Source organism: Chiloscyllium plagiosum, chromosome 5 (assembly GCF_004010195.1).
Source record: "Chiloscyllium plagiosum isolate BGI_BamShark_2017 chromosome 5, ASM401019v2, whole genome shotgun sequence".
Taxonomy (NCBI): domain Eukaryota; kingdom Metazoa; phylum Chordata; class Chondrichthyes; order Orectolobiformes; family Hemiscylliidae; genus Chiloscyllium; species Chiloscyllium plagiosum.
Genome location: NC_057714.1, coordinates 117,633,729 through 117,659,661, shown reverse-complemented (window position 1 = coordinate 117,659,661; position 25,933 = coordinate 117,633,729). Strand labels below are relative to the sequence as shown.

At 41.2% G+C, this 25,933-nt stretch overlaps 1 protein-coding gene across 2 annotated transcripts in view; it reads right to left on the bottom strand.

Moving 5' to 3' along the window:
* recql4 (RecQ helicase-like 4) overlaps positions 1-25,933 on the bottom strand; it is a 75,764-nt gene that overhangs the window by 48,217 nt on the left and 1,614 nt on the right. Inside the window, exons 2-12 of one of the 2 annotated variants that reach the window (XM_043690894.1) lie at positions 23,210-23,340; positions 21,820-21,853; positions 19,818-19,936; positions 16,173-16,319; positions 14,374-15,593; positions 12,231-12,333; positions 10,906-11,035; positions 7,495-7,626; positions 6,624-6,776; positions 3,860-3,952; positions 2,952-3,088 (exon numbers count right to left, since the gene is read on the bottom strand). In XM_043690894.1, coding sequence (XP_043546829.1) covers positions 2,952-3,088; positions 3,860-3,952; positions 6,624-6,776; positions 7,495-7,626; positions 10,906-11,035; positions 12,231-12,333; positions 14,374-15,593; positions 16,173-16,319; positions 19,818-19,936; positions 21,820-21,853; positions 23,210-23,293 — 2,352 coding nt within the window. In that variant the 5' untranslated portion in view covers positions 23,294-23,340. The remainder of the gene's footprint in view (positions 1-2,951; positions 3,089-3,859; positions 3,953-6,623; positions 6,777-7,494; positions 7,627-10,905; positions 11,036-12,230; positions 12,334-14,373; positions 15,594-16,172; positions 16,320-19,817; positions 19,937-21,819; positions 21,854-23,209; positions 23,341-25,933) is intronic. The other variant, XM_043690895.1, reaches the window with a different exon arrangement.

Sequence of the window (25,933 nt, the reverse complement as noted above, 5' to 3'; positions counted from 1 at the left end):
ACAAATCACTATAAATGCCAGAGGAAACATCACAGAAGCGCTTCAAAGGAGGCTCCCAAGCACTGAGGATGTCACCTAGACAGGGGACGAAATGTCTGCAACACAAATTCCCAGCTCGGCGAACAGAACCACAACAAAGGTTGTTATTTTAAACCTGTACAAAATACTGGTTCAACCTCAAACGTAGTATTGCATCCAGTTCGTGGTCATACATGACAAAGGAAGTGAAGGGATGAGACAGAGAATAAAGAAGATCCACTATATTCCAGTGATGAGGAACTTCAGTTGCAGAACAGAAAACCTGGGGTTGTTCTCCTTGGAGAAGAGAGATTGAGGGAGATCTGATAGAGCTGTTCAAAATCATGAGGGTTCTGGATTGAGTAGACAGGGAGAAACTTTCCAATGCTGCAAGCATCAAAAGAGATCACAGGTATAAGATAATTGGTAAAAGTAGTAATGGTGACAGGAGGAGAAACATTTTCATGCAGCAACTGGTTACGGTCTGGAATGTTCGACATGAGTATGTGGTCGAGACAAGTTCAATCAAAGGATTCAAGAGGGACTACTCTCTGAAAAGGAACAATTTGTAGAGTCACGGGGAAAAGGCCGGGGATTGCCTCTCAGTGATTTGCTCCTGCATAAAGTCAGCATGAACAGGATAGATTGAATTGCCTTCTCCTGTGCTGATGTTGCATATTGCTTGTTGTTCCTTTCAAGATTTAAAAGTTATTCTCATACCTGATATAAAGCAAACAATAGATCAGTGATTTTATTCTGCCCTTAGGCCTCACAGCACCAGGGACCTGGGTTCAATTCCAGCCTCGGGCGAGAGTCTGTGTGGAGTTTGCACATTTTCCCCTTGTCTGCGTGGGTCTGCTCTGGGTGCTCCGGTTTCCTCCCAAAATCCTAAGATGTGCAGGTGAAGTGAATTGGCTGTGCTAAATTGCTCATAGTGTGCAGGGATGTGTAGGTTAGGTGAATTAGTCAGGGGAAAATGTAGAGTAATAGGGTAGGGGGATGGGTCTGGCTGGGATACTCTTCAGAGGGTCAGTGTGGACTTGTTAGGCCGAAGGGCATGTTTCCACACTGTTGAGACTCTATGAGGCTATCCCAAAGCAGTTCACATCCAACCAAGTACTTCTTTCATTTTTATTTTTTTTCCGGAGGATCTGGGCATCACTAGCTATATCATTATTCCCATCCCTCATCGTCTCAGAAAAGGTGGTGTGCTGACTTCTTGATGTGCTGCAGTCCCTGAGGTCTCGGAACACCACATTGCTGTTACAAAGGAAGTTCTGTGATATTGATAGGATTCCAAGTCAGGATGGCAGGTGTCTTGACAGGGATCATGCAGGTGATGGTCCCAGGCACCTACTGCCCTTGCCCTTCCAGGTGGTCAAGTTTGTGGGTTTAGAAGAGTGAAAGTGTTACTTGCCACTTATTAGCCAAAGCTTAAATGTTCTCCATGTCTTATTGCTGGACCCAGCTGGAGGCTTGGAGTCAGAACTGCCGTGGGCAGTAAGAGGCTTGTGAGGCCGGTCAGACCACATGTGGATGCCCCTGTGCTGATCTACTGCAAAGTAATGTTTATCCTTTTAACTTTACGTCTTACTTTATAACTTATACTATGAATCACTGTAAGGCAATGTAACTTTTTTTCTCCTTTATTTCTCTTTCTGTATATAAAAGTTTTACCTAGCTACTTTGTACCTAATGAGGGACAATAAACCTGACAATAAAGCTAATTCTAATTCAGTATTTGAGGAATCACAAATGATATCGAATATTCTGCAAACCTCTGGTAACATTTCCCTCTACTAATCTCACAATAGAAGGAAAGTCATTGATGACACAGCTGAAAATGGAATACTACACTTAGGAATTCCTGCAGTGATGTCCTTGGATTGAAGTGATGTCCTCGGATTGCAGTGATGTCCTCCAGCAACTGTAACCTTTGTGTTACATATTATTCCAATCAGTGGAGTGACTGTCATTATTCCCATTGCTTCCAAGAATCCATACTCAGTCAAGTGCTGCTTGATGTCAAGGGGAATCACTCTTAACTCACCTATGGAGTTCAGGTTTTTTTTTAAAACCACAATTAAAATTAAAGATACAAATAAGATCAGCAGCTAATAGGCCTTAGGAAAATCCAAACTGAATGTCAGTGAATAGCTCATGGCTAAGCAACTGCACACCTTCCATCACTTCCCTGATAACTGACAGTAGATAGATGGGGCAATTATTGGTTCAGTTAGGTCAGTTCTGATTTCCGAGTTCTGTAGAAATCATACTGGCATCGAAACATGAACTCGGTTTCTCTCTCCACAGACAGTGCCGGGCCTGCTGAACTTCTCCACGTTTGCTCCTGGTGGCTGCAATATTTGTAAAGCTGGTTCAGTCGGATTCTGATCGATACTGATCCTCAGCTGTAGACAGACAGTCAGGATTCTGTGATGGAATGTTGTTGGACTGAAGAAAATGCAGCAGCCAGTTTGTTTCAGTATGATCCCACAGACAGCTGCAAAACAGATAACCAGGCTTTTCAGCCCCATCTGAAAGACCTTGTGACAGATGATGCCTGACCTGCTGTGCATTTCCAGCATTTTGTTTATATTTCAGAGTTCTCAGAGTGCTTAGCCTTGCTTCCATTTAGTAACCTTAAACTATCAGCACTTTGCATGGAGTACTAATACCATAATGTATGCCTGAGTTATAGTTTAGGTTTGTGACTGAGAAGTAACTGAAGCTGGATTGGTACATCATCTGTTAGGGTAAAACATACTTCATAATTTGTCGAGTTAGGAGTTAGACAGAACAGGACTCGAGTGTAATGATCCTCTGGGTTATGAACAGATGCTGTTACATTTTCTAAATGTGTGAATGTAGTGAGGGTCACTCTTTAAAAACAGATACACTATACGATAAAGAAAATAAACTGAAAATCTCACCTGATCATCCATCAGTGAGACAAGAGGTGAAATCACCAAGGTGATGCACTTTGACCTCTTGGCATACAGGTATGCAGGTAATTGGTAGCAAAATGATTTCCCCATTCCGGTGGAGAGCACAACCAAAGTAGAAAGACCTAGTTTGGTGACAATGGACAGAACAGACACCAGACAAGAACATTAGGCACCTCTGAAAATGTTGTATTCAAGTGTTACATTTTAATTAACTACTTAAGTTGTACAGCAAACTTTTTATTGACCAGCACCTATGGGACCAGGAGTGTACCAGTTATCAAAAATTCTGGTTGATCAAGAGGTCCACATAATCAATGTAAAAACACAGAGTAATGCAGGTATACACATCCCTGTTATACTTTATTTACAACATAAATCACTTAAGTAATGATGCAACTTTGCCTTAAATTTTTTTTAAAATGTACTGTCAGAGAGACTTCTCACTCGCACTCTCAGCTGACTACTCAGACATTGTGAAGATTGCAATAATACAGTAAATGTCTGCTATTTGAGGTATATAATTTTTGCTGGTTTAATCAAGTGTGCCAGTTCACAAAGTGCTGGTTCAAACAAAGTTTGAAGTTACTTCACATGCTGAAGCAGAGGAGATATGACTCATTCTAATTGTCACAAGGAAACGAATAATTCAGTAAAGCCGTCACACAGATGAAGCCTTTCCTCGCCTTGCTTCTCACGTCTCGCAGCCTTCATATTGAGTGGCTATGTCATTTATTCCTGTTTGCAGAACTTTATTTGACAGTGTGGGTTTCCACATAGTGCCAATGGTTACAGTATAAGCAGACTTCCTAGCTGGAGAGACTGCACCACTATTGCCATATGTATGTTACTGAAACATGGTCACTGCCTGAACCAGTTTGTTCTTTCTGACATACCTGATAAAATTCTCATCACGGTTAATTCCTGGCCTGGTCTGAATGAATGGTACCCGAGCTCTGTCAGGGCTTCAAATACCTCTGCCGGAGTAGCTGACAAAGAGAGTTTAAAAAAAAAATTAATAAATGTAGTGTTGCCCAAATCCGGAGCCTGAGCTGGTAGCACACATCACCAGGTCACAAATCCCATTCCAAAACCGGAGTACAAAAACCTCAGGCTGACAGTACATAGTCCTACACTTTCAGACAAATCATTAAACCATGGAACCAAACACTCAACAGGACAAAGCAAAAGACTGCCTGGTACCATTTCAAGGAAAAGCAGAGAACTTATCTCTGGTGTCCTACTAATATTTATTCCTCAATCATCATCAAATACTGCTGTTTGAGACAGCACGTCCTTTGGAAATTGGCTGCTACATGTTTCACCTGACAACAGTGAACACTGTTTGACACACCCTAAGATATTCTATAGAAATACAAAACCTTTCCTTCCTTATGGTTAATTCAAATTTCCCCAAAGGAAAGTAGTCCACATGATTGGCAACCCATCTAACTACAAGCTCCACTGCACCAACTCAGAGGATGCTTCCCCAGCATTTTCAACCTCTACCAATTAGAACACCAATTTCTATTCCAAGTCACACCCCACCCTGACTTGAAATTGTGTTGTTGTTCCTTCCCTACAACTGGCTCAAAATTCTGGAACTCCTTATCCAAATCATGGTAGGTGTCCCTATACTCAATGGATTGGAGCAATTCAAGCCAGCAGCTCACCACTACCTTCTCAACTGCAATTAGGAATGACACAAAATGTTGGTCTTGCCAATAATGTCTACATCACATGACCAATATTAATACATATTTTTCCGTAATTAAAGCTTCACTCAACATCAGTCACTTGTTACACTGTCCCTTTGGGTTGATTGTAAAGGACTGTCCTATTTGTGGGGATCTCAACCGACAGAAAAGACAGTGGTTATTCATTTGTGTTCCATAACAAATCAGAGTCACTGTTATAGAGTTATACAGCACGGAAACAGAGCCTTCGATCCAATTTATCCATGCCGACCTGATCTCCTAAATTAATCTAGTTCCATTTGCCCATATCCCTCTAAACCCTTCCTATTCATGTAACCATCCAGATGCCTTTTCGATGTTGTAATTGTACCAGCCTCCACCATTTCCTCTGGCTACTCATTTTATAACATCTGCATGAAAAAGTTGCCAATGGTTATAATGTCAGTAATAGACAGAGATTCATTTATATTCACCCATTACTAAGAATAAAATTAGGCAGCCAGATAACTTAACATTACAAAGACGGTCTCTCTCCACTACTCTATTACATCTTCCCTTGCAGTGCTGCACATGGACATCAACATGCAATCTCCTGCAGAGGTGATAATGGAACTATTTGGAAACATGATCTTATCTCTTACACCAAGCTCACATATACTTTCTGGCAAGGATAGCTTACAAATATTAGAATGTGAAGGGGCTTTTTTTTAAATAAATTCATTCATGGGACGTGGGGTGTCATAGGCAATAAATGCTGGTCAGCCAATTTCTAGCTGCCTTTGAGAAGGTGGTGATGAGCTACCTTCTTAAACTGCTGCAATCCATATACTGTCGGTTGACCTACAACGCACTTAAGGGAGGAAATTCCAGGTATTTGTCCCAATGACCGTGGAGGAACAGCGATAGATTTCCAAGTCAGGATGATGAGTGGGTTGGAGAGGAACTTGTTGATAGTAGTGTTCCCTTGTATTAGTGTTCCCTTGTCCTTCTAGATGGAAGTGGTTGTAGGTTTGGAAGGTGCTGTCTGAGGATTCTTGATGAATTTGGTGCATCTTGTAGCTAGTACACACTGCTGCTTCTGAGCATCACAGTGCTGGATGCTTGTAGATGTGGTTCCAATCATGCAGACTGCTGGATGGTGTCAAGCTTCTTGAGTGGGGAGTATTCCACCACACTCTTGACTTGTGCCTTGTAGTAAGTGGACAGGCTTTGGGGAGTCAGGAGGTGAGTTACTCATTGCAGTACTCCCAGTCTCTGACTTGCTTTTGCAGCCACTGGATTTATGTGGCCAGTCGAGTTGACTTTCTGGTCAATGGTAATCTTCATAATGTTAATAGTTGGAGATTCAGTGATGGTAACATCATTGAATGTCAAGGAGCAGTGGTTAAACTGCCTCTTACTGGAGATGGTCATTGCCTGGCAGTCTGTGTTGCAAATGTTACTTGCCACTTGTCAGCCCCAGCCTAGATGTTTTCCAGGCCTTGTTGCATACGAACATGGACTGTTTCATGACTGGAGGAGTCGCAAATGGTGCCGAATATTGCATAACCAATCCTTGGTAAACATCCCCATTTCTGACCGTATGAAGAGGATGCAATGGCTTAGTGTCATTATCACTAGTCTATTTATCCAGAGACACAAATAATGTTCTGAAGACCCATTGCAGTGAATGGTGGAATTTGAATTCCATTAAAATCTGCAATTAATAGTCTAACAATGATCATATAACCAATGCTGATTATCATTAAAGACCCACCTGGCTCACTAATGTCCTTTAGGGAAGGAAATCCCATAGCCTACATGTGACTCCAGACACAGCAAAGTGGTTGCCCTCTGGATAATTAGGGATGGGCAATAAATGCTGGCCCAGCCAGCGACACCCTCATGCCATGAATAAATTTTAAAAAAGATCATTGATGAAGTAGCAGAAGATGGTTTGTTAAAACTCAATTAAATCTCATACCCATGACCTTTCCATCCTCTCCAAGCCTGTACAGAGGTTCCACTGCTGGGGGAGCTTCTGGTTTCTCAAATGTCGGACATGCAGTGTTCATTTGAAGCTCAGCAGCAGACCCCGGTTCAAACTGTGCCCTTGTATTATCTGGAGCCGAGATGCCTGCAATGAAAATGTGATAGCCAAGAACATGGTCCTGGTTAAAAGGTTAAAACAGTGACACAGACATGTAATAAGGACCACTTTCAGAGTCAGCAGCCCTAAGTAGTAATAAAATAGGGAAAAAGGGTTCATTTCAACAGCTTCTGTGAGGTGGGAGACTTGCTCATGATTTATCCCCAACCAATTTTCATTTCTAATGATGTTACAAATGGGTAAACTATGCGGTCAATTTTAACTAACTCATATCCGACATTATTAGACATGAAAGATGGCCCATACAGGATCAGACTGGCCTAATAGGAGATTTCCCGAGTGTATCCATAAACGGTTCCACTCTATTAATTATCAACACCACCCACTGATGAGAAAAATCCCATGGCCTTTGAGGGAAACCAATCCATTCATTGATCATGGAGAACATAACTAAAGTGTACCTGTCCCCTCTACCTTTGGATTTTCATTTGTTTTGCAGTACTTACAAGCCTCATTCTATTCCAAACTGCAGGTTGCCCAAATGCAAGAATCAATGTGATTCTTTAGTCATGCTAACAGTGAATCACACCAACAGGATCCTTCCATTCAACTGCACACCTAATGTGCTTTTTAAAAAGGTTTTACATTTTATTTTGCTCCACTCTCTTCCTTTACATTGTACATTGAAAATTAAACTCGTTTTTATTGAAACCTGAACCATTTGTTTCTCAGTCATCTCTCTTACCCCTCTCAGTGTTACACATTGATGTCAAACGGGCTACTTCCTCCAGGGTTGGTAATGGGGCAATGTCATCATCTATCATCTCAGACATTTCCACTTTCTCCTCAGATACTGCTTTAAACCCGGTGTTAACTCCTGAAACAAAGCATGACATTGCCACAGTTACTGCACTGTTCAGAAATGTGCAATGGTGTTTAGTATCACTTCCACGCTGTAAGATTCCCTGTCCAGAGACATGGAGGTTAGTTAGCAAGGGTTACTGTAATGTGCAAGTTTGGTCTAGAGAGAAAGCAAACTATAAGTGTAATAGAGGCTAAGGGCATTACTAAGTTATAGAGTCATAGAGATGTACAGCATGGAAACAGACCCTTCGGCCCAAACTCTTCATGCCGACCAGATATCCCAACCCAATCTAGTCCCACCTGCCAGCAACCGGCCCATATCCCTCCAAACCCTTCCTATTCATATACCCATCCAAATGCCTCTTAAATGTTGCAATTGTACCAGCCTCCACCACATCCTCTGGCAGCTCATTCAAGTTGTGCAAAGGACTTTGGTCATTTTGTAATTGGAAAGGTGATAGAAAGGCACTTCAGTATTTCTGGCTGGAGACAAACATTTAATAGGGGAACATCTCTTCCCACATCAGTAGTCCTTCCAGGGCAATAGCCCGAATAGTGAAAGTTTACAGAACTGCAAGGAAGACAGTGATAAACTTCAAGAGGGCAAAGACAGGCTAGTAGTTTGGACATGTACATTGAGGACAAAATTTAATGTAGAGAAGTGAAATTATTTACTTTAGCAGGAGTAATGAGGAAATGCAGAATAAAATAAAGGATGATTTTACAAGGGTACTATTGGAAATGGGGTTCCCCTTTAAAACGGTGTTCTTAGTATTCCATATTTAGCATTTCCCGTGTCGCATCAGACTTCCTGCTATCGGGAGAGGTTGAATAGGCTAGGGCTGTTTTCCCTGGAGCATCGGAGGCTGACGGGTGACCTTATAGAGGTTTATAAAATCATGAGGGGCATTGATAGGGTGAATAGACAAAGTCTTTTCCCTAGGGTGGGGGAGTCCAGAACTAGAGGGCATAGGTTTAGGGTGAGAGGGGCAAGATATAAAAGAGACCTAAGGGGCAACTTTTTCATGCAGAGTGTGGTACGTGTATGGAATGGGCTGCCAGAGAAAGTGGCGGAGGCTAGTACAATTGCAACATTTGAAAGGCATCTGGATTGGTATATGAATAGGAAGGGTTGGGAGGGATATGGGCCGGGTGCTGGCTAGATTGGGTTGGGATATCTGTTCGACATGGACGAGTTGGACCGAAGGGTCTGTTTCCGTGCTGTACATCCCTATGACTAACCTTCTACAAGTGTAAACAAAGACTTATCATGTACCACGCTCCTTGATTACAAATGCAGCGTTTTCAAAAATAACAATTTTTTGTTTGTGGAAGAAACAAAAACTTTCAAATGGAGGTGAGCAAGGTGACAACGGTCATCCAACATCATGAGGAGCTGTTCCATGGTCATTTACTAAAAGGATTCAGACAGTTGGTTGACACAGCATAAGCTGCCAGGTATCAGGGTGCTCAGGCATAGGGCAGTACTGAAAGAGCTGTCTGCACCAGAAAGATGGACCAAAAGACGGTGGGGTGGCGGGGGGAGACAAAGACCCAGGAAAGCTCCGGAAAAAGAAAAGGTGATGATGGAGGTGCTAGGTGATTTGCGCTTGTGCAACAGGAACACATACCATGGGCTGAATGAGCTCCTTCTCTGCTGCAACCATTGTACAATTCTTCTGATGATTTACATGTTAAAGTCAGTTCCACTCAGATTGCACAGTCTGTGAACATTGCTTCCAGCAGCAGCCAGACATGTATTTCTTTCCTCTTAGACCAGCAAAGTCCTTTATTGAGCGTGCAGGCCTGTTAATTGCTTTTTTGGACAGGAGCCATAAAATTCTGAAGCCACTGATTAATATTGCCAGGGCACCTTTTCATACAACATAGAACATTACAGTGCAGTACAGGCCCTTCAGCCCTCGATATTGCACCGACCAGTCATACCAATCTGAAGTCCATCTAACCTACACTATTCCATGTACATCCATATGTTTGTCCAATGACGACTTAAATGCACTTAAAGTTGGCGAATCTGCTACCGTTGCAGGCAAAGCATTCCATACCCTTACTGCTGTCTGAGTAAAGAAAAGGAGATTTGAAACATGACAGATTTTATAATAAGCTGAATCTTGAAATATCGATGTGTTCAAGTCCATTCAGACTGAACACGTTTCTCCAGCTTACTGCCAAAGTTACTTCACATTTGGAATGGGGAGAAAATAGAGCGCATGGATTGGGGGGGATGTTTGGGTTTGGGGGGGGGGGGGTGGGGGTGCAGCTGTTGTGGCTTCTGATCAGAGGAAATAAACTCATTCCATACTGTGTGGATCAAGTGCTGTGATTCCCTTGTAGATCCTCCAGCTTTCTATGACTTACTGTTTCAAGTTAATTTCAGTTGCTGATTGTCTTTGTACTTACTCCTTCAGGATGCAAAAGACAGAATTGGAACCCCATATGTCACAAACAAATCTAGAGCCAGGCAGTAGATTTTTTAATACGCTTCACTTTCTCTCACTGACAAGCTGCTGGAGAATGAGAAATACTCTCATTCCAATTTTTGAAAAGAGAATAATGGATGGGTATAACCCGTTTTCATAGATACTCGTTAAATAGCACCCTTACTCCAATCTCTTCACCCCAATCAAAACAAAAGGGATTAAATTCCTATAAAATTTCTTAAATTAAAAGTTTATACTTTTGTCTTCTTCTAAGCACAAGCAAATAGCAGCTGAAGATCTGAGATAACAAATCTCTAAATGATTCCAGTTTGGATGACAGAACCACTTTCTTCCCACTGGCTTCATTTGTTTCAGCACATACCAGCTTAACTTCTCTTAAGTCGTCCCCAGCGGACACAGATAAAACAGAATTACTCGAATTTACAGCTGTCAGGATGTCATTCTGCACTCTCTCAATCTCAACAATCAGCCTTTTGGCACCAACTGAGGTGTGAACCAGAACAAGCAGCAGAATACAGGAACATCAGGAATTCACAGCCGACCCTGATCCAAAACATTAATTCTGATATCAACCACAGGCCTGGAGGGGAGTGGGGGAGGGGGGGGGTAGGGAGGTTTGGCAGGGGTTGGTGGTATCATTTCAGCCAAGCAGAACATGGATTCCGGACTGTCACATCATGCTGCTTGATAGAGCTCCTGCCTGGTCAGGTAGGGCTGCCACCTGGGGTCTCCCCTCATTACTATAAAAGTCAACACAAGTCTCCTTTTTAAAAAAAAAGCACAATGTCCAACCTCTGAAAGGCAAGAATGGTATGACTGAATACACTTACCCTGACTGCTGCAGTTCTTGGCCCAGTGACCTGCTACTCCACAGCGGAAACACGTGTCTCCCTTTCTGCTGAATTGACCAGCACCACCACCAAAACGTTCCCCTTTTAAATTCCACTTCTGCTTCCAGGCCTTTGGAAATCCATAACATCAGAAAGGCACATTAGTAAACTACATTTGTTTTCAAAACCAAAACAATTACAACATTTAAAAGACATTTGGAATGGATACATGAATAGGAAAGGTTTGAAGGGATATGGGTCTGGAGCAGGTAGGAAGGACTAGTTCAGTTTGGGATTGTGTCGCGCTTGGACCGAAGGATCTATTTCCATGCTGTATGACTGTACGACTCTACAACTGTGGATGCTGGAAATCAGAAACAAAAATAGAAATTGCTGGAAACGCTCAGCAGGTCTGGCAGCATCTTTGGACAGAAATCAGAGCTAACGTTTCCGCTCCTGTTTGAAGGAAGGGTGAGTGGCCCAGAAACGTTAGTGCTGATTTCTCTCCACAGATGCTGCCAGACCTGCTGAGCGTCCATATTGAAAGAAAGGGAAAACAGCGGCTGTGCATGTCGCTGGCAATAGCAGTATTTGTTACCTTTCCCTAATTGGCCTTGAACTGAGGAGCCCACTAGGCCACTTCAGACTGTGGTTGAGAACCAACCATATTTTGCTGGGTCTGGAACGACACGGAGGCCAGATGGGTTACAACGGCTGATTTCCTTCCTTAAAAGATCAATGAATTAGGTGGGTTTTACAACAATCGAGGAGAGTTATTATGGTCCCTGTCACAGAGATTGGTTTTCAATTCCAAATTTGATGAAGTGAATTTAAATTCAATCAGCTGCTGCTGAGCTGGATTTGAAGTCATATCCACAAAGTATTAGCCTGGGTCCACAAAGACAGTGACTCGTCAACACAATATGCTCTAAGTTGATGCTTTTCTGGCAAACAGGCAGATGTTCATGTTAACTACATAGCCAAGTTTTGGTTCATTCCCTGAGTGAAACGTACAGATTTGATTGATTGCATCTCAGGCAACAGATAAAATTCAAAAGGTGTGTTTTTTTTCTGATCAATCACATCACTGCTAATGTCAATAGTCAGGTCCTTGCCCTTTTAAAATCATCTTTCAAATACTGAAAAACCTGCAGCTATCCAAATATTAATAACCATATTAATATTAATAAAAACCAGGAAGAACACAATTGCATTGTTTTCAAACTTCCATACCTCAAAAAAGGAGAAGCTACTAGTTTTATATTCATCAAAAGAAGCGTCGTGAACAACAAGTTCTACCGCAGAAAGTAACTTAAATGCAGTACCTGTTTGCGAAGATACGTTCCTCGTAACACTCCACCTCTGACGTGTGATTTCTTCTTAAGGTTGATTCTCACAAAGTTTCCATCTTTTTTAGGTGGTGCAACTCTACAACAGATTATAAGCAAAGCCAAAAGTAATAGTAGTGAAGATTGATCAAGCAGTCAAGACTCAACACGACTACAATGTAAACATCTACAACAGAAATCCTTTTCTCAGTCGGTTTGCAGTATACTGCATCCACTCATTCTCCTTTTACCCACTGCACATTACTTCTTTGAAGAACTCCAATAAATTAATTAGATAAGCTTTCCCCTTTCACAAAACTATGACTCCACCAGATTACCTTGATTTTTTTAAAGTAACCTGCTCTATTGTCCTTAATAACAACGTCTAACATTTTCCATCTACAGCGGAACTTTGTCAAAGGCCTTACTAAAGTCCATGTGGATAACAGTTAACACTTTGCCCTCAAAGAATTCCATCAAGTTTGTCAGACATTATTTTCCGAGCTCAAAGCCATGCTGACTATCCCGAATCAGTCCTTGCCTCTCCAAATGCATGTAAATCCTATTTCTCAGAATCCCCTTCAACAACTTCCCCACCACTGATGTCAGACTCATTTGTCTTTGGTTTTCTTAAATATAGGTACAACATTAGCCATCCTCCAGTCCTCTGTTACCTCACTCGTGGCTGTAGATGATACAAATATCTCTGATAGAGGTCCTGCAATTTCTTCTTTAACTTCCCATGCTGTCCAGGGATACATTTGATCAGGTCCTAGAAATTTAGCCACCTTAATGTTTTATAAGTCCTCCAGCACTTCGTCTTCTGTAATGGGGACTATTTTTAAAACATCAATATTTATTTCCGAGTTCCTCCATTTCTGTCTCAACAATAAAAACTGACAAAATATTAATTTAGTATCTCTCTCATCTCCTGTGGTTCTACAGATAGACAACCTCATTGATCTTTAAGGGGCCCTATTCTCTCCCGTCTTGCTCTTTTGCTCTTAATGAATTTGTAGAATGTCTTTGAATCATCCTTAACCTTATCTGCTAAGGCAATCTCATATTCCCTTTCTGCCTTCCTGATTTCCCTCTCAAGAATGACTCTGCACCTCTGTTATTCCTCAAGAAATTCAGTTGATCCCAGCTATCTATACCTAATATACAGCCCTTCCTTATGCTTGACCAGAGCCTCAATATCTTTATTCATTCATTGGTCCACTCTTACCAACCTTAGCCTTCTCTCGAACAGGAAGATAATGCTTCTGAACTTGTTATCACACTTCTGAAAGCGCCCTCTTGCCGGTTGTCCCTTTACCCGCAAACAGTCTATTCCAATCAATTTTTGACAGTTCTTGTCTCGTATCTTCAAAATTTGCCTTACTCTAATTAAGAACTTTAAGTTTTATACAAGGCCTGTTTCCATAACTATTTTAAAATTAATAGAATTATGATTAGAAACTCTTACTATCTTTATTTCTTGTTAGCTTTCTCTTGTACTCTAATTTTGCTCTCATTCTTTTAGTCATTTGTTGTATGGAGTATGAAAAAAAGGCAGCCTTCTGACTTGCCATCCACCTTTGCTTTTCAGTTAAGTTCAATCAACTATGATCCCTAGCAGCTCAAGTATAGCAAGGTTATAGAAAGATATTTCATACACCTTGCATGAGAAATGAGATCAATGCACCTAAAAAAGCCCTGAAGAAACAGCCCAAAAGATCACATTTACTAGCCTGAACTATATAATGAGGAGAAAGTGAGGTCTGCAGATGCTGGAGATCAGAGCTGGAAATGTGTTGCTGGAAAAGCGCAGCAGGTCAGGCAGCAGCGGTGCTGTATTTGATGGATTTGACTGAGACAGGGTGGGGGGGGGGAGGGGAAATGAGGAAACTGGTGAAATCCGAGTTCATCCCTTGTGGTTGGAGGGTTCCTAGGCGGAACTATATAATGGCATTTCTTCTAACTGGGAAGGACAAATAGTTCCATCTTAGGCTTGGTCTCGTAATAGATAACTACAACTGCAACCAAAGTAAGAATTTGTTCCGTTGAATCGAGCATTAAAATAGAAAGCAAAACAAAATTGAGTACATCTTTCTCATATACCTCTGATATTGCTTGTTAGGTCAATGTCTGTACCTACCTCATGCCACTGCTCTTCTGAGCCTCTGAACAGATGTTCCCTTCTTCCACATCTCCGTAGAGATTCTCCTTTGGCAGCTCGGGTTTTGGCTTCCCCTCATCCTCATTCGCTGGTGGACTGCTGTCGTCCAGCACAGTTCTGCAATTGGCTTTGAGGATTTGCTTCTTCACCATCTCAGCTGTGGTAGTGTTTGAAGGTTTAGTTGTTTTTCTGCGTTTCTTGGCATTGCCATTGAGATCTTCACAAGCGTCAGCACTCACTCCGTCTGCTGCCAATGTTCTCCGTCGCTTCTTACTGCTTCTCTTTAGGTCTTGTGTACCTTTCCTAGTATTTATCACTTTAGACTGCTCACAATCAGTCTCTCTCTCTCCTTCATCATAATTTTCCTGCAAAGATTCTGGGGCATTGCAATTTCTCTCTTCACTGGTCACTGAATTAATGTACAATTGATGTTCCAAACCAGTTCTTGTTAGAATCTGCATTTTCCCCGTGTCAACATATTTTTGGCAAGCATGATCATCTCGGAAATAGCCATTCCCTAATTCTGGAGGCTTTTCAGAATCCTGAAAATCACTCGAGGAAACGGATAGCTCATCATGTCTAACTTTTAAAGAGACATTACCCAATGAGGAGGGTGTATCACCAGCTGAGGGAGATGTAGCAGTCACTGTACAGGACCCCTTATTGACTGTTGGGGAATCACTTAGTTGCAGAGGCTGCTCACTGGCTACCTGTATTGTGTCATTCACATTTTGAGGCTTGTGATCAACTTGGGGAGTAGAGTCACCGAATGAAGGAGGTTTCCCATGATCAGAGTCAAGACTGTATTTACCACTGGCTGGGAGTGAAAGTCTGCCCAATATGGGCAATTCAACATCTGGTTGTGTTCTCTCCTGGCATCTGTCCAACCAGCCACGATCAATCGAGGATAATCTCCGAGACACACACTGCTGTAATTGCTGTAGTTTATTAATAGACTGGGGAGTCCTTGTCTGGGTTCGGAGCACTTTTGATGGAGAAATACCTTTCATGACTGGATGCTGAAATTTTAGTTGATCAGATCCATCTGGAGAGTCTTGAGATACAAGCTGCAGATCTTCAGCAGGCTTGGGGGTGACAGGGTGTCCCCCAACAACTGGGCCATTCTCTCCATCATCGATCTCTTTGGATATCTGCGTCCTCCTTGAAGTCAGCGACTTACGGAGAGAAATTGGCCTTTCCTTTCAGATATTTAAAAAAAAAGACATTCACTGTTTTTGCTCTGGTCTTTTACTTGTACAGCTGTACTAAAGTTCAAAACATTTAAAACCAAGCGGCTAAAACTATGTAGTCTCTTGTAACTAAACTCGCTGATTTTGCAGCTCCAGTACTCAGCTTTGTTGTACTTTCTCTGAATTCATCAAGAGAATGACGGAAACAAGCCAAATGACCCATCAACTTTATGTTTTATTCTTCCAGATAAAGTACCCAACTCTAAACTCACTCACTTCCTTCTTCCCAGTACCCCCTAAAGTTCTCCGGTTTCAAATAATTTGTGGACTGTGTCAAGTTTGTGACAGAAAAAAAACACATTCCACTCTCCTGACTCCCTCTCGAAAGAGAGCTTTTCAAAGTTCCTGTGACTGTTTACCAAGGGTCTGATATCAGCCGTGTTACCAGGATAATCCAACACCAACACGTTCCACAGAGATAGATACAGCACAACTGAAGTAACTGCAACTGTACCCTCCTTAGTCAGGGTAGACGGTTTCATACGTGTGATACAGAGGGTGGGAAGCAGCAAAGGAAGTAACACTTACCTTTCCTGATGTTCCAAGTTTCTCCTTTAATTTCATTCCATAATACTGTGCCGATGCTTTTAGAGCACCGTGCTCCTTCGGTGTGAGCTCCTGAAACTTTCTGTTCTGACGATTAAGATGTAATCCCCAAATATCACACTTAGAAGCCTGGAGAGATAAATCAGCTAAATTTATTTTTTTTTAAAAACAAACTAGATTCCCTCCTCAGTTACAGCCATCTCAAAAGATGACCAATAGTTGCTTACATGATGTTGGAAGGCTCAACCAGTTATCCAGTTACAAAATGACGTGATTCATGCCAGTTACCAAACAACGGATGGACCAAATGACAGTGACTTATTCTTGCTGGTTAGAACACCATGCCCCTTGTGTAAAACAAATTCTGAATGGCTCAAATATTAAATGTTTTCCACATTGTTTGGCTTTCCCTACTAGAGCAAATAATTATCTACCCCCATCAATGCATTTGGAGTCATGTGTCTACATAATAGCAGTGAAATTCAAAAAACCCTGCATAAACAGCAGGACTGAGTCAATCAGTCCATGGAGTCTGCTCCATCATTCAATAGTAATGGCTGCATCATGGTTAGTTTGAGTGTGCCCATAACTTCATTTTCCTGTCTGTCCCACATAGCCAGAGACTTCCTTGTCAAAGGTCTGAACATATACAAGTCTAGTGACACAAAGATAAAGACAAAGACCCAACCTCCATCGCTGTCTGGAGAAAGAGAATCATAAAGATCCGCAGAGGAAATACCATCTCTATCTTAATTTTTAACTGTGTTCCTCGTTACATAGAACTAGGAGGAAGCAGCCAGTCATTTGAGTTTGTTCCACCACTCAATATGACAACAGTTGAACCTAAATCTCAAAGCCACATTTCCATTTTCTCCCTCTACCTCTCGATGCCATATCTAAAAAATTTATCTCGTTCTTGACAATATTCAGTGATTTCTGTGGTAAAGTATTCCACAGATACACTATCTTTTGAATGAAGAATTGTTTTCCTCATCTCAGTCGGAAATGCCCTACCCTGAAATATCCCGCTTTTCTGTTTTTGCTGCCAAAATAGAGATCTGTGTTTGGCTGCATTATATTTCATCAGTCAACACTATCCTGAGTCTGTGTCCCCCAGTTCTTGAGTTTTCAACCAGGAAAATCATACTCCCTGCATCTAGCTTCCTCCTTGTTAGAATTGTTTCACCTTTTATCTCATCTCTCTTAACTGTAGCGAATACAGGCCAAATCGAACCATCTATATTCAAAAAGATCATCTTGCCATCTCTGTTATTAGTCCAGTTAATCTCTCTGTGCCAAGAATATTCTCTCTTAGGAAGGAAGACCAACATCATACACATTACTTCCGGTGTGGTCCCAACAAGACCCTGTATGACTGCAGGAGAAAGTGAGGTCTGCAGATGCTGGAGATCAGAGCTGAAAATGTGTTGCTGGAAAAGCGCAGCAGGTCAGGCAGCATCCAGGGAACAGGAGAATCGACGTTTCGGGCATAAGCCCTGCGCTTTTCCAGCAACACATTTTCAGCCCTGTATGACTGCAGCAAGACAATCTTATTTCTAAACTCAAAGTGTCTTGCAATGAAGGCCCCTCTATCATGTGCCATCTTCATTGTTTGCTGCACCTGCCTGTCTTTCATTAACTGGTGTACAAGGACACCCAAACCTCTTTGTACATCTACATTTCCCAATACTTCATTAAATAATACTCTTCCTGTCTGTAATTCACAACAAAGTATTTACTCAATTTTAGCCACATTGTACTGCATCTGCCATGTGTCTCCTCACTCACTCAGACTTGTTGGATTTGATTTATTATTGTCCGATGTGCGAAATGCAGCAACAAGTATTGTTTAGATTAGACTAGATTACCTACAGTGTGGAAACAGGCCTTACGTGCTATCCAGACAGAACGTAACACAGAATGTAGTGTTACAGTTACAGAGAAGTTACAAAGATCAATTCTGATATACGAGAGGTCTGTTCAGCAGTCTGATCAGGGGAGAAGAAGCCGTTCTTGAAGTTACCATGTCAAAGTTACCATGAAACCTCCTTTGCTCCACCCAGTCTTTAAATGTCTACGACCAGAGGGCTAAATGGATAATGGGTTGCACATTTAAATGTGAGGAGGAATTTCTTCTTGCAAAAGCTGGCAAATCTGTGGAATTGTTTAACATAGAGGCTATAGAGGCGGACTCATTACGTATCTTTAAGGCTGAGATAACTAGACTTTTAATCATTAAGGGAATCAAGAGTTATGGAGACAAAAACAAGAAGGTGGAGTTGAGGATTATCAAATCAGCTGTGATTCATTGAAAAGGTGGAGAAGACACCATGGGCTCAATGGTCTGTTTCTGCTCCTACATCTTATGATCTTAACCCACTGGTCACTGCCTGCCACCTGGAAAAATGCTTCCCCTCAGTCAATCAATTCTAATCCATGCCAATTTGCTGCTCCCAACTCCCTCCAGAAGAAACATCCTTGGAGTCAAGCTTCTTTAGGATCTTACATGTTTCAATAAGATCACCTCTCATTCTTCTAACCTTCGCTGAGTACTAGCCCAACCTGTTCAACCTTTCCTCAAAGGGCAGCACCTTCATCATGGCCTTGTGAACATTTTCTAAACTACTTCCAACGGAAGTATGTCTGTTCTTAAGGAAACCAGAATACCACATGATCTCACCAATGTCGTCTAAGGTTGTAGTAATGACTGCAGTAAGACATTCTTACTTCTAAACTCAAAAGTGCCTTGCAATGAAGGCCCCTCTATCATGTGCCATCTTCGTTGCTTGCTGCACCTGCCTGTCTTTCATCAACTGGTGTGCAAGGACACCCAAATCTCTTTGTACGTCTACTTTTATACTCTATTGCCTTGAAATAAAGTTAAAGATTCTGCTTGCCTTCTGAGTTATATGTTTATTTTTGTGATCTATGTGCAAGGATACCGGTCGCTCTGTACCACAGTGCTGTCATCTCTCTTCATTGAAACAAGATCTTGCGTTTCTGCTTTTGCTGCCAAAATGGAGATCTGTGTTTGACTGCATTATATTTCATCAGTCAATATTTCCCACTCACCTAACCTCTGTATAAGCCCATTTTAGCCTCTTCACAAATTGCTTTTTCTATTTACCATACTGTCAATAAGTTTGGCTACAATAACGTCGGCTCCTTCATCCAAGTTGTTAATATGGATTGTGAATAGTTGAGGCCCCAGCACAGATGCCTGTGGCACTCCATCATTAACAGCTTACCCCATCAACCTTTAACATAACCGGAGGTATCCCTTGTTCTACATGTTGGTGGAAAAGAGACATTGACAGTTCAAATCCAATTATTAAAAAAGGAACATAAAAGCTACAAATCAGAGACAGCTAAAAGTTTGGAAAGGCAAACATCTATCTTTATTGGCTGAAAAGCAGAATCAATCGCTTCACTAAGTAGTCTCTCTGTCAGAGATCACAGCCTGTCCTGCTACTTAAGCCACAATATTCTGTAAATGACTGGTTACCTGGAGGCAGACAGAATTTTTGATTTTTGCTGCACAAAATTCCATGAGGAATATTCTACGCAGGGACATATTATGGGAAAAGAAGCAAAGAAAATGGACATAATGCAGAAATCTAGACTTACCTCCTCATTTTGGCTAGTTTTCATCAAGGGCTTACTCCCACTCACCGGTGGACGTTGATTGTTCTCTGTAGTATGTCCCTCCCTATTTTGCTTGATAGTTCTATATTCTCTATACAATTCTGTGAATTCAAAAAAACATGGATTATTAGTGTGCCCTGGGATGTAAATGGTTTAATCCAATACATTAATATCAGTGAACTCAGTTCCAAGACAACACAATATAAACAAGTTCGATCCACATTAGTCGGGCACCATCCATGCAAGATGGAACGGGTTGCATTCTCGTCTTTCAGATACGTTATTTTACCATATACAATTCCAGCTGACCCATAGTGGGGTTGGGAATTTCCGGTCTTGAAGTTCAGATCCTCTTTATATACACTAGAATTACTTAAAAAAACAGTCACCCTCCAGCCATGCCAGAAAATTCAGACAATATTTTGGGTTATTTCAGAAATTGTGTGTTAATATTACTGGGGGGGAAAAAAGGGAGACATTAAGTCTTTTCATCTTGCAATCCTTGGGAGAGTTGCAAGAATACCATTATAAAAAGAGTGCTGATTGATTAACAAATGGACTCTGATTGGTAGGAGATATTGCCATGGAAAATCCACCAGTGAGGCAATGACTGACAGTAAACTGACAAGCTTTGTTTACATTTGAGCATAGTTGACGCTCATTAATCAAGGCATTAATCAACCAAGGAATGGCAGTCACCCACGTTATTTGTTAGCATTTGTGTAAAGATGGTTCAGTTGGTCAATTAACGAATTATGTGAGAGTCACACAGCCCGAGAAATCACAGGATCAGTTTTTTGATCTTCAGGGGGCAAGGATCTTTTTATCCCCACACAACAGGATACAAGGTTGACTTCATACTTCCCTGGACAAAACAAAGAGGGAACTATAAAAAGGCACAACTCTTCCTCCTCATGCCCCTCATTCAGTAATCTTTGCTAAAAGTGTATACTTATGGACATCAAATAAAAACCAAGGTCGATATGGTGAACTCCATTGATATGCCTTTCGGGAACATTCAATGCGTAACCTCACAATCAAATAATGGTCCTGAGTGGTTTCCAGCAGCCAGCATTATTGCAACCATCCCAACCCAAGGAAGAGTTAGCACTTTCTATAAAAGACAAAGGTTGGAAATATTTGGTGACAGTATTGTGATATCACAGAGATGTGCAAATTCTTCTACATTTTGACGAGTGAAACCCCCATGTTTCCAAGCCAAGCAGATAAAGGAAAAAATAAGAGAAAAACATTAATAAGTTACAACTGTTATCAAGCTGCTGCCTTGCATTCCGTCTTGACTGTCTTTAGTACTGGCCTAAGTAGAGGACCTATTCACTTAGTCAAGTTACTTGGTTGGATAAAGTTAGGGTTAGGCAGGGGAAGATCAAGCATAATCAGAGTAAAAACTTCCTTTAGTTTAATATATCAAAACTGAAGCATTCTTCCTCAGCTCCCTCACACTCCTGGCCTCTGTCACTTCTCCAGCTACAGAATGGCAAGAGTGTTGTCATATTTGCTCCAACTGCCCCTCCACCAAACTGTAATTCTTTCCTCAGCATCGCTGTTCCACTAAGGCTTTTACTTTTTTTCTGGAATCCCTTGCCTTCCGAATGCCCTCCCCTCTGTAACATTTCCTTCTCAAATTTTCCCAAACCACTTCCCTTCCTTCTTTACGGCTTAGTAAAGCAACCTTAGGCTTTTATTTCTATCAAGCAAAACATACAAGCTAATTTATCTGTGCCAACACAATCCATTGACAATAAAAACCTACAGCTCAGAAAGGCTTGAGAACAACAAGAAATCAGAAAAAGCTGCAGAGGAGAAACTTTGTTTACTGTGTGATACATGTTACATGGATATTTTCCCTGCAACCAGATTATGCAAGTAAAGGTCGGTCCAATGCATTCTTTCCCTTCCATCCACTACCAATAAATTCTCTGGATTAAGGTAACAAGACATATTCCTTTCATACATTACTTACTTTGAGTCTCTTCTGAAGCACAAGCCACATCAACCTACAGAGGAAAACGTTGAGGAACAGTAAGTTTTCTTGGACAGACAGAGCAGCTTTATTACACAAAATTAAAAGATCACAATTTGAAATCATACTTATTACAAATGGCTACTTGCAGCAGCCACACATATACCAGATTAGCCTGATCTGCACCACATATTGCATTCCCTCCATAAAGTCATAGTTTTAAAACGTCATGAATTGTCTGTAAATTTCCAGATGAGACCAAATTGATTTGCATGACTAGCAACACAGGTATGTGCCAAATCCTACAGGGGGAAAAAGAAACAGAAGACCAAATTAAATGGTGTACCAGGCCAGAACATAGGAACAGGAATAGGCCACTCAGCCTGTTAAGCCTGTTCTATCATTTAATACAATCATGACAGACCATCCACCACAAGATTAGCTTAGAACAAGGAGGACATGAGCATACTGCTATTTGAAGTAATAAGGTGAAGGGAAATCGATTTGGTCCAAAACTATTTCTTGTCTAAAATTCAATAAATGTAAGAGTCATCAAAATAGTAACACTCGGATTGCCGAAGAATTTATGACTAAAACAAAAACAAAATTTCAGATAGAGGAGCAGCATGGCAGAATTTATTGAACTCTTTTTTTTCATGAGTGCAATTATACCAATTCAACTAGTTATTTAGAGATTGAAGAAACAAGGATTGTGAGGATAAGATTATTGATAGTTTTTCAGACAATAAAACTCAAGGGTAACGAGGGTACTAGTGAGTCTAATTTGGTTCACACCCAAAGACCGGAGACTATGAGTGAATAAAACATGAATGCAAGGTATTTCTCCAATTTAATACAAGCTATTGCAGATTTAGAGGACGTAACATTTTCTTTATGTGTCCATCATCATTAGGTGGTCAGCCATTTACACCTTTCGAAAATGTATAAATTCTCTTGAAGATAGCTGCAGAATAACTATGTGAAAAAACCCACAGTTTAAAAAGGTCATTCTTTTCACACACTGTACAGGCCCTTTTCAAGTATGCAGATCAGTGAATATTTTAAAATTGTATTCACTGATTGAAACACTGCTGGATGTCACAAGGCTGTGAAAGGTAGCGCAAATTCATTTTAATACTCCAACAGGTAAGGGGATCTTAGACTATTTTTTGGAAGTTCTGAAGAAGGATCACTGGACCAGAAACACTGACACTGCTTTTTCTGCGGGACCTACCTAGTTTTTCCTGCTATTCTGTTCCTGTTTCAAATGACTTCTGCTGGCAACCTGTCCGGAACTAACTCTTATTGGAAACTGTGAAGCTAGTGACATTCACAGCCATTACTTCAATCATAAAGTGTTTGTGATTGGTTTTCTATACTCAGTGACTACCTTAGTTGGTTTCCGTCTGTTTCTCTCAAAGAACAAAGTCTCCCACTTTTTCAACGCAAGTTTTAACTCAGTGTATCGATCCATTTCCCAACAATAGTCCACAGTGGTTTCTCTCAATCTTTCATTTGTCTCTACAAGGAAGAAAACAAGACAAAATAAAACATTTGATTGCACACATTTTTTTGAAAGTTAGAATTGTGTGTTTATCAAAAGATGAAGAAAAGTAGCCTTCAACAACTTTCAGTCCTATAGTCAAGACACATCTGACTGGGTATATGTACTCCCCTACTTGATGCCAAATCTTAAACACTTCAAGATATGGAGATGCTGATGTTGGACTGGGGTGTACAAAGTTAAAAATCACACAACATCAGGTTATAGTCCAACAGGTTTAATTGGAAGCACTAGCTTTCGGAGCGCTGCTCCTTCATCAGGTGATTGTGACAACCACATGATGAAGGAGCAGTGCTCTGAAAGCTAGTTCTTCCAATTAAACCTGTTGGACTATAACCTTGTGTTGTGTGATTTTTAACTTTATACACTTCAAGGCTGCGTTGATTTAGAGGGTGATTCGATCAGCTCTACACTTAACGTCAGTGATCTTAAAAGTAGGGTGGAGGATGAAGGATTGAGATAAAAGGATCAGAACTCCTGCCATCATGCTCTCATTCAATGAAAACTATGACTCGCGCTCAATCCACTCCAAATATTTCATACATCAGTTCAATCCATTCAACCCCTATCCTGAGCTGTATCCTTAATCCCTTTTCCATTCACTGGCTCCAAAAGGTCGAGTGCTAGTCAGCCGGAACCAATCCCGATCCCACACAATCTTCAATCATGGTATTTCCCTTCCCAACAGAAATACTGTTCCCATCAGATTCCTTCCAAAGGAGGTTATGATTTTACTTTTCATCACAGATGAAATTGGAGTGCTGGGAGAACAGGGCTCCAAGAACACAGAGGATGGTTATTGGAACTATGCAGCTTTTTGCAATGAACATTATTTACAACTTTGTTCCAAAAATGTCAGTCAAAATCAAGACTGGTAACACTTGGTCAGAACTTCATACAAGTCCACCCCTCATGATCCCACTCATGGCCAGTAACTCATAATGAGGTGCTGTAGTTAATGACGTGCAGTGGCAATATTTTCAACCACAATTTAACCTCATAATTCAGCATATCCTGACTTGGTAATCAGTGTCACTGGGTTAAATTGTGGAAACCCCTTCTAGATAGAACTCTGGCTGTACCTACAGCTAAAGCATTGCAGCAGTTAAAGAAAAAAAATCAAAGTATATATATAATACCAAAGGCTGCTTTTCATGAGAGAGACACTGCATCAGGAAATCAGCCACTTTTATCAAGCTAGGGGGACCAAGCGTGTTTCCATGAGAGATCATGTCAGGAACAGAACCAGACCGATGTGAAAGTGAGGTGTAAATTTGTAGCTACAAACCTCACCATCCTGACTTGGTAATCAGTGTCACTGGGTCAAAATCATGGAAACCCCTTCCAGGTAGCATTGTGGCTGTACCTACACCAGAAGGACTACAACAGTTAACAAAAAATTCCAAGCATATATAATACCACAGGCTGCTTTCTCATGAGAGAGAGAGACTACTTCAACAAATCAGCCATCTAACCAAAGCACCCCTGAACAATTCAGGATGGCAGCTCCTGACCCCCTTCCTTAGAGCAATGAGAGATTGGCTACAAATGTTGGTCCAGCCAGCAACATACAAAAAAAACTGGACCATAACCAACAAGCATCATTGTGATCAACATTTCTCAATGGTAACACTTCCTTTTAAAAGTGGTGTTTTAAATACTATTAAGAAACAACTCACTTCAGGTAGAAATAAAGCAAGAAGACTGACAAAGGGACAGAAGTTATGTATAAAATGAGAATTTACAAGTCAGGCAACTGGGGGAGAAAAACAGAAGTGTTCATGTGGAATTTGAAGTAATTGGGAGGCATTGGTGGAAGTGAGATGGGACTGGAGAGACACCTGTTTGTTCTCGTAGCATGGCAAAGCAGTGTTATTGGTTTGGCCACAGGGATTCAAGATATCGGGGCAGAGGACACTAATCCAAGCCCATGACTGAGCCACAAGTGAAAGGGTTTCCAAAGACTATCTAACTTTAAGATAAGACTATAAGATGAATGTTATTGTTTCATTTTTCAGGCCTAATATTGTGTTTGAAGATGGACTGAAGAGTGGTGACACTACACAACACTATCAGCTTAACCTCGGTTGTTGGTAAAATTCTAGAATCCATCATTAAGGATGAGGTTTCTAAATTCTTGGAAGAGCAGAGTCTGATTAGAACAAGTCAACATGGATTTAGTAAAGGGAGGTCATGCCTAACAAACCTGTTGGAATTTTTTGAAGAGGTAACAAGTAGGTTAGACCAGGGAAACCCAGTGGATGTGGTCTATCTAGACTTTCAAAAGGCCTTTGATAAGGTGCCACACGGGAGGCTGCTGAGCAAGGTGAGGGCCCATGGTGTTCGAGGTGAGCTGCTGGGATGGATTGAGGATTCGCTGTCTAACAGAAGGCAGAGAGTTGGGATAAAAGGTCCTTTTTCAGAATGGCAGCCGGTGACGAACGGTGTCCCGCAGGGTTCGGTGCTGGGGCCACAGCTGTTCGCAATATATATTAATGATTTGGATGAGGGAACCGGGGGAATTCTAGCGAAGTTTGCCGATGATACAAA